Raw genomic sequence first — 13,065 nt, 5'->3', positions numbered from 1 at the left:
TGTTTTGTCCTCTTTTTCTAATATCTTCATGTCTGCCATGTTTGTCACCCAGAAAATATCGAGGTAAAGTAATTATTTCTGACGTTTTGCTACCGTTACCTGTAGATTTACCATGGATATCACTTTGTAGTGCTGTCATGATTTTTCTTTCGGTTTTATGTGTTTTTAGAGTACTTTTTTATTTCATTTTTATATTTCCTGTTAACTCAGTTTCATTGTTTCCCATTGTCTTCCGAATTTTTCTTTATTTTTCTCCTTTTTCCTTCTTTGTCATCCTCTCCCTAGTTGCCTATGTACTTAGTGCATGTTTTTTTGCTTTAGTTTCATTGAGTTTAATGGCTAGCTTCTTCTTACCTTTTAGTGGGATACATTTTTCCTGGACTCTTATTGATCCACGATTTTAAATGTTTCCCACTGCTGTTCTATTTCTTTGTTTGTCAGGAATGATTTCCAGTGCATTTTCGACAGGATCATTTATCTTCCTTTAAGAAGAGATTTTTTTCCCCTGCAATTTGTTATTTTGGTCTTTGTCTTGCATATGTCCATCTCAAAGTTTATTTTAAATATAAACTATGGTGGCGTTTGGGAGTTTGACATACGCATGTTTCAGGGGTGGACTCAGGAGAAAATAGGATTCAAAAAGAATTGGGAGATATGGGTGATGTGGGAAAGAGGAAAGAGATCTGTGATGGACTCATTATGAATCCAGTTCCTGGAAGGTGACAAGGCTGTGAACATGGTTTACAGAATTTATATTGAGGGTGAGATATAGACAAAATTCAAAGTGAATTCGAAGGAGCTTCAATTACTAAGAGTGTTTGATGCAAAATTTTGGAAGGAATAGAGGAGAGGCTTTCTCTACCATTTAGATCAGTTTTGGGTTGTGAAGTTGGTTTGGAAAGGAATATTTTAAAGAAATCTGAGAAAAGTGGGAGATGGTGAGGTGCTTAAAAGGAGACAAAATACTAAAGGGGTAGAAGAGAAAACAAGTTGTGACTCTATGGTTGTAGCATCACAGTGACAATTTAGAGAGGTCAGATAATTGGCTTTGGCAAGGAACAAGTAAGACAGGTTTCAGACAGGGTCACCGTTCCAATTCAAATACCCACAACAAGGGTCCAGAATGACAATCTGGAGTGAGATGTGTGAAGGATCATTGATTGATCTGCTGGTAGGGTCCAATAGAGCAAGTTAAGTGGGGTGAACAGAATGGGAAGGAGATTGACAAGGGGATGCCTGGGTGGAGATGTCAGAGAGGGGAGGAAGATGTTGCAGCCTATAGGAAGTAAATGGAGAGTGGTTCAATGAGTGCCTCTGAATGTTCCAAAAGATGACCAAAGAATAGCTATGGGTTTATGCAAAGAGGATTCAAACTGAGAACAGTGAGAGGAGAATAGGAATGAAGAGGAGTAATAATTGAGTAATATTTGAGTGAGTAAGTACCCAGAAATTAAAAGAGGCACAATTGAGTGTTGAGAAATGGAATGAGAATGAAAGATAAATGGGCTAGAGAAACCTAAGACAGGCCAAGGAAAATAATTGAGCCTGGGTCTGGAATGGATGCCGAAGCATATAGATAATTGGACACAGAAAGAATATAGGATACGTAGATATAGCACGTCTTGGTTGTTAACAGAGACTCTTCCAAATAGCTTCTGGTGTTTTCGATTGGATGGATCTATAATTATTGGACTTATTACGCTCTGTTCCTAATGTTGGAATAAATATTTCAATATTTAATTAACCAGTGACGAGCCACAATTTCAAAAGATCAACAGTGCCAATGAAAAGTAACAATGGCATGCATTTAGATTGCATCCTTAATATAGTAAAGTGTCCTAAACTTCACCAAAAATCAAAATAATTCACAAAACAAAGTTTACAAATTCAACAGAAGTTCTATTTTTAGAGTGAGCCTTCCTCCGTGGAATTATTGTTCACAGCACCAATCCCCAATCTGCACTGATGTGTTCTCATTCCCTGCTGGTTTAAGCTTAAACCAGTCCTTGTTTCACAACACACACACACAATGATGGCAAAAAAATCTCTTCAGCAACCTCCACATCTGACACACTCTGGGCCAGCACTGTCCAAGCGCCCTCTCCCCTCCCTGCCCCACTCAAAATCGTCCAGACTCTCAGCTAAGACTTCAGAACTGAATGAAGCACTGATTCCATAAAATGTCATTCTTTCACTTTAATCTCATTTAGAATGCAACATTAACAGGAATTAAAACTAGGTGGTTATCTGTTAATGGCGGTGAATCTCTGGAGCCGTTAGGTGCAAGCGTGATTCCTGATGGCCCATTGAATCGGGTGTGAGGGCCATAATGGGATCTTCACCGGGCACTAAACCCTTTGCAAAATCGTCCACCCCACTCCGCTAGCCCTGATTAATTTCTCGCCCAGAGCGTGGCAGCAACCCAATGAATATGCATGAATAATCATTTCCATGTAGTTACTCTGGTATGCAACCATCCTCCCCACCCCGGAGCAGGATGTCCAGCAGATGCCAGAGGGTTGGGTGGGCTTGGGGGAACAGCTTAATCTCTGGACTCTTCCTGGGATAGGGGTCTCATAGCTAGACTTCCCCTTGTGCTGGGAAATGTGGACATCACTCTTAGCATGGTGATTTCATGCAACTTTCTGTTAAAAATGTTTTTTGCTGACTGCATTCTGCAAAACATTTGAAGTGGCTAGGTCACATGAATATCCATGCCCCTAAACACATAGCATCCTTCAAAATCACAGCAGCACTGCGTTTTACAGAAGGGATTGCCCTTGGTTAATTTCAGAAGCCCCAAGCATGGCCAACCCCTTTGAAGTACTGTGATTGATAACAGATATCAGTTTCACTGGGGGGATTCTCTTGCTCTTTCCCAAGCCCCAGTGTGACCAAACCCCTTTACAGCACTCTGATTGACAGGATATGTTAGTTTCACTCAGGGGATTCCTCTTGCTTTCTCTCATAAGCTGCAGCTATTTTGAAGATTATTTGATTGACAGGAACATCCAGTTTAGGGAGATCCCTCTTTGAATGAGCTACAGCTTCTGCCTGGCCTGTCTGAACTGCCTTGATTGACAGGAGATGTCAGTTTCACTTGTTCCATGGGGATTTGGTTTTATACTTCCACTCAATTGAGTTTTAAGAGGCTGTTTGACTACAGCCCAAACCACATCAAAATGGGAAGTAAATGGGATTGTTTACATAAGGAACAGATGGTGCACTTAGCTGCTAAAAGCTTTTTGACTCATAGCCCCAGAGGAGATAAAGGCCTGCACTGCTGATACAATCATTTCACACCTCATTAGCCCTGACATTCTTCTACTTTTCAACATCTCTGTTCAACCTGGTTCCATTTTCTTAACACTGCAGTTTCTTTTCAAGTCTCTGGTCATGCTGAAAAGCCTAAATGCTTTGTTGACGTTCAATTTCATGCTCCAGTATCTTTAAGTAGCCTCCTGATTGACAGTTCCCAGCTATTTCACAGCAGGCAATAGCTTTGTTCGATTTTGTTTCCCTTCAAGATTGATTAAATCTGAAGTGATTCCACTTTTCTAACCACAGTTTTTTTTAAACAGACTTTCTCTTTGATCGCAAGCGTCAGCAGCTGTTGCTTCTAACTATAATAGATTTTAAGGAGGCTTGTTCTTTGTCCTGAAGACCTTGGCTGATTTTTTCCCATAGTGGGTCTTCTTCAACCTCTCATGTCAGAATAGCATGCCTGCATTGAAGGCAACTTGCAGCCATAGCAAAGGCTGGCACCACTGCTGCTGCCACCCAGACAAAGTCCCCTGCCATCCTGATATTAGTAGCACTTCACTGCCGGGGTGTCAGTGTCAGGATGGCAGTGCTAGGATGGCAAGGAGCATTGTCTGGGTGGCACTGTCAAAGGATGGAGCCTGAAGGAGTGGGGCCAGAAGGGATGGAGCCTGAATGAGGGCCTAAGGTGGGCAGGGCCTTTGATGACCCCATATCCGAGTGTCTTTCTTGTGGTGGAGGGAGTGGAGTAAGGCCTCTGACTGGGGGTGGGTGGATGAGGCCTCTACCTTGGGGGGGGGGGGGGGGCCTCCAACTTGGTTAGAGGGTTGTTGGTTAACCCTCATGCCTGTGTGGTATGGGAGTGGGGATGACTCATTTAGTGGTAGAGGTATGTTGCCCCTTGGTGGTGAAGTTTTGGGCATCCTCCCTTCGCCCATTTCCATGGGGGTGAGGCGTCATTGAACTCTGAGATTGGCGCACCCTTTAAAGATGGCGCCCTGACCTCTGTGAAGTTGAGCTGGTCGGTATGTTTCCTGTTGGGGACTTTTTCCCCAACAAAAGATGGTTGAATCCCACCTGGCAAACGCTGCCAGTGCCAACAGGAAACACTCCGGTTTCCCACTGGTGGCAGAACTTAGGTTTTTAATGGAGAATCGTGGCCAATATCTCTGAGTCCCATTCTTCTTCTGCAAAACTCACTCAAAGATATTGGAAAGAATTTTGTTCGTATCACAGTGAGATAGAGCAGCAGAAAGCAAAATATGTCAATAGATTTTCTTACCAGGATACTTTTGACTCTGTTCAATGATTTATTTATAATGGTTTTTGAAAGAGAAATGACAGCAGGGCCCCAAGTTTGCTCATCCTTTAAGGTAAAGTATTGTACAGCAGCACCACTTTGTGTCAAATGAACAGAAGGCATGGCATGTGGTTCAAACCATTTCCTTTGAGCGTTAGTAATAACTGGGTGTGGTGTCACAACAACCAATTGGGAAAATGAGTGAGTAAGAACCACTTCCTGAAGTGTGAAGAAAGTAACTCAAGCTTTTGATCGCATTAGCAACCGCAGCACAAAGGAAACTTTTAAAAACTACCATTTCATTCTTGCAGAGTTAAGACTTGAGTTAAAGTATTTTAGCTAATAACTGTGCAAGGCAATACATTAACATTTTAAGTTACATACAACGCAATTTTGTTTCTTCCCAATTTCCAGCATCTACAGTATTGTGACTTTATATTACATTTTCTGCCAATGTTGCTGTTCACATTTCTGCATTTGGAAATTTTATATAGGAATGTAACATTTTGAACATTCGTATTCGAACTCGATATCCTCTACGTCTAGCAGCCGATGGGAAAACCTGCCCAAAAGCCTCTGAGGTGGAGCCCTGCACTCTGAACAAAAACTGCTTTCACTATCACTACAACCTAACAGGTAATTGGCTATTCCAAAATGGCAGAAGGTGAATACCATTTAAGATCACCTCTGAAAACAAACATCTTTTTTGTTTTCGATTTTCATTGATTCATTTTGAATGAGAGTGGGAGCTGGCGAATTGAGCCGTTAGCATTGTGTTGTCATTTCATTTTCCAGGCTAGGATCTGACCATTTTGATTGTGCAACACAACGTTATAGGAAGGGTGATTTTAATGGCCTGTTCTTCCAAAATGAGACCATACCAGTGAAAAGCTAGACCGTAAACTGTGTGTTAGAGTTAATAGTCTTAAATGAAAGTTTCTTGTCAACACGGAGTTGCCTCGAGCACATTCTGAATTTGTATTTCAGTACATTGGCCCATTTGCTTGCAATCTTAAGTTTTCTCACCTTTCAAAAACAATTCATACTCGTGCATGTTCAATTCAGATTGCTGTGTTTACCTGTGATTTTAATGCTTTGAAAAAAATCGCTGTAACATCATAAAATGGTTTTGCCTAAAGCTGAAGGTACGTTATGTTCAAACAAAAGAGAGAATACACTCGGCAAACAGAAATTCATCTCGTGAGGACATTGAGCAGCTTGCGCATGTTTGTACTGAGGTATAAGCCAAGGTGCAAAAAACAGTGATAGATCTGGGATCCTGGATGAAGTCTAGGTTCTCCCATGGAAAAATCTGTACAAGGAAATCATCCAGACTTGAAACGTTGGCTCTATTCTATCTCTGCAGATCTGCTGAGATTTTCCAGCATTTTCTGTTTTTGTTGCAGATTCCAGCATCTACAGTATTTTGCTTTTATCTCAGTATAGTATAGCTGCCTTTCTACTGCCTCCTTTGCTGGGGGAGTGTCAATAAAGTTAATAGCTGCTTACAGTGAATCTACATGGTGAGATTATCTCAGTGCCATGCACAGTAGGTGGAATGGAATTCTTTTTTACATTCCATTTGAGAAATGAAGGATTGAAGAATACTTATACACACTTTTTGGAACGTCGACTTGGAGGAAGTTTGAGCAGTACATAATTAAAAATAGCACTGAAGGCATGTTTGGAGGCAATTGCGAATTCCACCTTAACAAAAAGGATTGGTATAATTCCGAATAAAGGTTACATCTTTGGCTGAAAGCAAATTAAGTTGCCCTGAGTGTTGCATTCAGTCAAAGGAAGAAGTTGCCAAGGGAGATGTAAAGATGCTCATTCAGTTTAGGGAAAACACAACTAATTTATTTAAAGGTTAAACCTACACAGAGGCTTGCAGCCTCATGGATGTAAACAGCTCCTGAAATGGCTCACAATACAAAATCCCAGGCTTACCAGGGTGATCCTCCACCCTGCTCCCTGATTCGTACTCAAGGTCAGGCTCTGCAGACTGATCCTTAAAGGGACAATCACCACATCCCTCCCCTCTAACCCTTTTATACAAGTGTCAGTTCTCAATTGACACAGTTCAAGATAATGAAATGTTTAGTACATGAATTCAGTCAATTATAAATTGAGTCTTACAGGGAGTTTCCGAATCCTTGTGGAGTGGCGTAACTCCTCTGTCTGGGACGCTCCAACAGGATTGCTGTCAGCCGAAACTACACTGACAGCTGCCTCTTCAGGCACAGGCAGTTCAGTTCCATCTGTTTCAATAATGATGTCAGTTGTGCCTGCCACAGGATGACCCAGGTACTCCAGTGTGAAAACAGTCAGTAACATTTCCTGATGGCAATATTCTTCATAGCTTACAGGTACCACTGCAGTGCCCACTATTTATATAGCTTCTCCAGTATACATTGTTAACTTGGCTGCAATACTCTTCAAATTCATTGGCTGAGCTCATTCTCTCAAGTACCGATATGTATGTTCACCTATCACAGTAGCTGATGCCCCTGTATCAACTTCCATCTTAAGAGGCTTCTCGTTGACCCAGAGCATTACAGCAATAGGGCCTATCATGCCCACTTTTATATTAAATAGGGAGTGAATATTTAAATTGTTGGTGCTAGACTCTTCCACATTGTATGCTGGTGCTGCAATATTTAATCGCCTACTTGTATACTTGACTTGGCTCTGCACCTATGCCTTATGGGGCCTCTACTATGACAAAAAAACGCACTCAGCCTCCTTATACCTGTAGGATTCAGGGGAATGATTACCTTCACATTGGTAACATTTCACTACAAATTTTGCTGATTGATCGCCTCTTCTAAATCTTCTTGCCTTATTTGTGGGTAAACTTATTCCCCACCTCACGGCTACTTCTATGGTTTTGTCACCGCTGCTGACTGCTGAATGGCACCATATTGTGCACTCTAACTCTTGTGCACTTTTTTCAGCACTTTCCATTGCCTTTGCCACATCCATTTCTCACTTAAAATTTATATCTACCTCTGCGAGCAATCTCCATTAAATCACCTCATTATTCACCCCATATACTAATCTGTCCTGTAACATATCATTTAAGGTGACTCCAAAATCGCCAACCTTCGATATATGTTTTTATTTAATGAAATAAGTCACAATCATTTTGATTGGATTCAACTTGAATCTCTGGAGGTTTAGGTGGGAAATGTAACTTCACCAATTCCACAAGCTGACTGAATGATTTGGAGTTGGGCGCGCTTGAGGCTGCGAGATTGAAAATCAGATTGTAAATTTGGGCTCCACACACGCTCAGGAGAATTGCCTTGTGCTTCACCTCCTCCCCCATTTTGTTTGCTTGGAAGTAATACTCAAGCTGCTCTGTGAATTGTGTCCAGTTCACTCCTCTGCGGAGGAGACAAATGGATCTATCTGTCCAAAGAAGGGCATTTTGGTTACAACCTGAAAAGGGAAAACACAACCTGTTTATTTACAGATTAAAATTATACAAAGAGTTGCAGCCTCATGCCTGCCATCAGCTCCCAAGGTGACTCTCAGTGCTATAAACCCAGGCTTACCAGGGTGACCCTCCATCTTGCTCTCTGATTGGTTCCCTGGGTCATGTTGACCAGTACTCTGCAGATTGATCCTTAAAGGGACAATCACCATAGGAGACTTTTGCAGATTACACTCTTGAATTAAATAAATTTTCTCATCACTGTTGTTATGGGGTGAATTTCAAAGGCAAGCTTGCAGACACTTTTGCCAGAGTTAAGTTAAAGTTTATTTATTAGTCACAAGTAAGGCTTACATTGGCACTGCAATGAAGTTGTTGAGAAATTCCACTAGTCACTACATTCATAGAATCATAGAATCATAGAAACCCTACAGTGCAGAAGGAGGCCATTCGGCCCATCGAGTCTGCACCGACCACAATCCCACCCAGGCCCTACCCCCACATATTTTACCCGCTAATCCCTCTAACCTACGCATCTCAGGATTCTAAGGGGCAATTTTTAACCTGGCCAATCAACCTAACCCGCACATCTTTGGACTGTTCAGGTCAATGCACCTAACCAGCGCGTCTTTCAGATTGTGGGAGGAAACCAGAGCACCCGGAGGAAACCCACACAGACATGGGGAGAACATGCAAACTGCACACAGACAGTGACCCAAGCTGGGAATTGAACCCAGGTTCCTGGCACTGTGAGACAGCAGTGCTAACCACTGTGCCACCGTGCCGCCCAGAGATTTAAAGAACAATAAAATTCAGGCCAAGTTTTTGAGCAAAGGCATTAAGCTGACGTGAAAGAAACCCAGTAAGAAGTCTCACAACACCAGGTTAAATTCCAACAAGTTTATTTGGTAGCAAAAGCTACGAAATAAACCTGTGGCTTTTGCTACCAAATAAACCTGTTGGACTTTAACCTGGTGTTGTGAGACTTCTTACTGTGTTTACCCCAGTCCAGCGCCGGCATCTCCACATTGTAAAGGAAACCTACAGTGAGGCCGGGGCCATGGAAATAGCAGCAAGAGCAAAGTTGGAGATGGTAAGAAAGATTTCTGTTTTTGAGATGTTAGGGGAAGTCCACTGGGTTTCAGTGAATTGCAGACTATGGCAGCCATGTTCACAGTGAGAAATGTAGATGCTACTGTTGCCATGGTAGCCACAACCATTTAAATTCCCCCATTTCCAGTCAAAGTGCTGTGCCTGTGGGAAAGTCGCTCATATTCAGACAGTATGCAGGAGAGTAGAGGAAACCGTAAAGCTTCAGGTCACACCAAGTTGCAGTCATGCATTAGGTCAAAATTGTGGTAAACTTACAAACGTTCTGGAGTCTAGAAATGTTCAAATGTGCATATGATGGATGTAGAAGCAGATGTTAATATTATCCATTCGTCTATTTATTTTTTTATTAGTGCCACAAGTAGGCTTACATTAACACTGCAATGAAGTTACTGTGAAAATCCCCTAGTTGCCACACTCCGGTGCCTATTCGGGTACACTGAGGGAGAATTTAGCATGGCCACTGCACATAACCAGCACTTCTTTGGACTGTGGGAGGAAACCGGAGCACCCGGAGGAAACCCACGCAGTCACAGGGAGAACGTACAAACTCCACAAAGACAGTGACCCAAGCCAGAAATTGAACCCAGGTCCCTGGCACTGTGAGGAAGAAGGAAGATCAAGAGTCCTACTCCATCAAAGAGCAAGAAAGACAGCACATGAGAATAATAGGGCTGAAGATAAAATTCCTGACTCCACAATGGAAATGAAAGTCGGAGATTCACAAATTACTTTCATCATTAATACAGCTGCAACAGAGTCTGCAATCTCAGGGCGAGAATATAAGAAGCCACTAAGTTACACTTCTTTACACAAAACTGGTGTGAAATAGACTAGTTATTCCAATAACAGTATTCCAGGGTTAGGTGAAGTCAACATTAGGATGAAATATGATGATGGATCTTATGACTTATTCTTGGTCGTAGCAGGAGGGAACAAAGTCACCCTGATGGGAAGGAATTGGCTTACGAGTATACCGATTAACTGGGATGGGTTATTTACAGTAGAGATATGAATGTGTCTGACCTCAAGGGAGTGCTAAGGGAGCACCATCTAGTCTTGGAGCAAGGGGGACCAAATGAGAAAATTAGGTATCACAAGGCAAAGTCAAGACATGTACAACCATCAATTTGTAAGGCTAAGCCAGTACCTAATGCAGTTAAAAGCAGTTTGTAAAGAGCTGAATAGGTTATAAGAACAGGGTCAAGTAAACAGGTGAAGTGCAGTGAATGAGTTGCACCAATTGCGGTAGTTCTAAAAGCAGATGGGTCTGTTTGGATTTGTGGAGATTATAAATAATTGATAACGAACGTGATCGAGAATGCTACTTACCCAATTCCTGAGAGTGAAGGCTTCTTTTCTAATTCAGCAAATGGGAAGGTGTTAAGTAAGATAGATTTGTCAAATGCATATTTGTAATTGTAGTTAACTGACAAGAGTGAGGAACTGCTTACACACGTTTGGGTTATCTACCGAGTGTCATGCATCAGGTATTAATTGGGATGAATGCAGTGCGCTGCTTTTTAGATGACATTTAAATTAGCAGTAAGATAGAGAAAGAGCACATTGTAAAGTTGAACTAAGTCCTAGATCCAATTCATGAGTATGGCATCAAAACTAAAGAATACAAGTGCTGCTTCATGGTGTCAAGGGTAACATACCTGGGTCACCAAAGAGATGGTGATAGTGCCCATCCAACTCAGGAGAACGTTGATATTTTGAAAGCAAAGAGGCCAGATAACAAAGTAAAACTCAAAACATTTAATAGGGATTTTTATGTATCATTCTAAGTTCATCCTAGACAGAGCTAATACACTTGCTCAACTGTGTCAACTGCCCAAAGATAGAATAGATTGGGAGTGGGTTTGTGGAGTGTCAGAAAGCGTTTCAAGAAGTGAAGAAAGTAGTTCTTTCTACTGTGATGCTGTTTTGGTCTCCTGTGATCCCGAGAAACAATTGGTTTTGGCATGTGATGCCCCACAGGAGGTGTTAGCTCACCTAATGGAAGGTAGTGTAGAGAGGTCTGCATCATAAGCTTCACAAACATTAACAAAGTCAGAACAAAATTACTCTCAAATTGAGAAAGAAGTAGTAATTATCATGTACGGTGTTACTAAGTTCCACAAATAATTGTACGATAGGAAGATCACTTTGTTAATTGAGCACCACGCCCTTATGATCATAATCCAAAGAAGGAAGTACCATCCCTTGATTCAGCACAGCTTCAGAAATAGATGTTGACGGTCGATCAATATGATGTTAAATATCGTATGCCGGCTGCCATCCAAATGAGATGTTCTTTCAAGGTTTTCCGTGAAGACTGATTCATTTCCAGACACTGAATTACTTATGGAGTTATTTTACATCGAGAAATCATAGAAATCGTAGAAACCCTACAGTACAGAAAGAGGCCATTCGGCCCATTGAGTCTGCACCGACCACAATCCCACCCAGGCCCTACCCCCATATCCCTACATATTTTACCCACTAATCCCTCTAACCTACGCATCTCAGGACACTAAGCGGCAATTTTAGCATGGCCAATCAACCTAACCCGCACATCTTTGGACTGTGGGAGGAAACCGGAGCACCCGGAAGAAACCCACGCAGACACGAGGAGAATTTGCAAACTCCACAGACAGTGACCCAAGCCGGGAATCAAACCCAGGTCCCTGGAGCTGTGAAGCATCAGTGCTAACCACTGTGCTACCGTGCCGCCCGTAAATGGCATACCAGTGTCTGCCAGAGAAATTAGTGAAGAAACTGGCCGGGATTTTCAGGCCTGGTGTGAAGGTCCTGCTGCAACAGATGTGGTGAGCCAGCCAAAAGTCCATTGACGATCGCAAGATCCTGCTGGTGGGAGGGGCTGGAAATTCCAGCCCAATGGCAAGGACGTGATGCTCAGCAAAGTGTTTAATTATGTCATGAATGGCTGGATGAAAAATGATGTGGAGATGCCGGCGTTGGACTGGGGTAAACACAGTAAGAAGTTTAACAACACCAGGTTAAAGTCCAACAGGTTTATTTGGTAGCAAAAGCCACACAAGCTTTCGGAGCTCCAAGCCCCTTCTTCAGGTGAGTGGGAATTCTGTTCACAAACAGGGCATATAAAGACAGAGACTCAATTTACATGAATAATGGTTGGAATGTGAATACTTACAGCTAATCAAGTCTTTAAGAAGACTTTCAGTCTTTAAGAAGTCTTTAAGAAGTCTCTAAGAAGACTTTCTTAAAGACTTGATTAGCTGTAAGTATTCGCATTCCAACCATTATTCATGTAAATTGAGTCTCTGTCTTTATATGCCCTGTTTGTGAACAGAATTCCCACTCACCTGAAGAAGGGGCTTGGAGCTCCGAAAGCTTGTGTGGCTTTTGCTACCAAATAAACCTGTTGGACTTTAACCTGGTGTTGTTAAACTTCTTACTGGATGAAAAATCACAGGAATGAACTGAATGTAGATCACCCCTAATGAAGTTTCAGTCATTATTCTGCTATTGTTTGGAGACAGACTTCATTAAGAGAAGTATAGAACCATAGAATCCCTACAGTGCAGAAAGAGACCAATAAGCCCATTGTGTCTATACCAACTCTCCAAAAGAGCATCCCACCCAGGCCCTCGCCTCCACCCTTTCCCCATAACCCCGCACATTTACCACAGCTAATGAACCTAACCTACACATCTTAGGACACAAAGGGGCAATTTAGCATGACCAAACCATTTAACCTGAACATCTTTGGATTGTGGGAGGAAACCGGGGCACCCAGAGAAAACACATGCAGATGACGTGCAATCTCCACACAAACTTCTCTCAATAACTTCTCTCAAAGGATTGTGAGTGTGTGGAATTCACTACCCCAGAGGTGTACTGGATACTGAGACTTTGAGCAAATTTAAAGACGAGGTGGACAGATTTTTAATTAGTAAGAGTTTGAAGGGCTATGGTGAATAGGCAA

The 13,065-nt window shown here is 42.1% G+C and overlaps 1 protein-coding gene across 1 annotated transcript in view; it reads left to right on the top strand.

Moving 5' to 3' along the window:
* The window catches only part of thsd7ba (thrombospondin, type I, domain containing 7Ba), a 624,788-nt gene that overhangs the window by 493,975 nt on the left and 117,748 nt on the right, over positions 1 to 13,065 (top strand). Inside the window, 1 exon segment of the mRNA XM_078229305.1 lies at positions 5,056 to 5,197. Coding sequence (XP_078085431.1) covers positions 5,056 to 5,197 — 142 coding nt within the window.

Source organism: Mustelus asterias, chromosome 14 (assembly GCF_964213995.1).
Source record: "Mustelus asterias chromosome 14, sMusAst1.hap1.1, whole genome shotgun sequence".
Taxonomy (NCBI): Eukaryota; Metazoa; Chordata; class Chondrichthyes; order Carcharhiniformes; family Triakidae; genus Mustelus; species Mustelus asterias.
The sequence above is the reverse complement of the archived record's forward strand: the minus strand, read 5'-3'. Positions and strand labels throughout refer to the sequence as shown.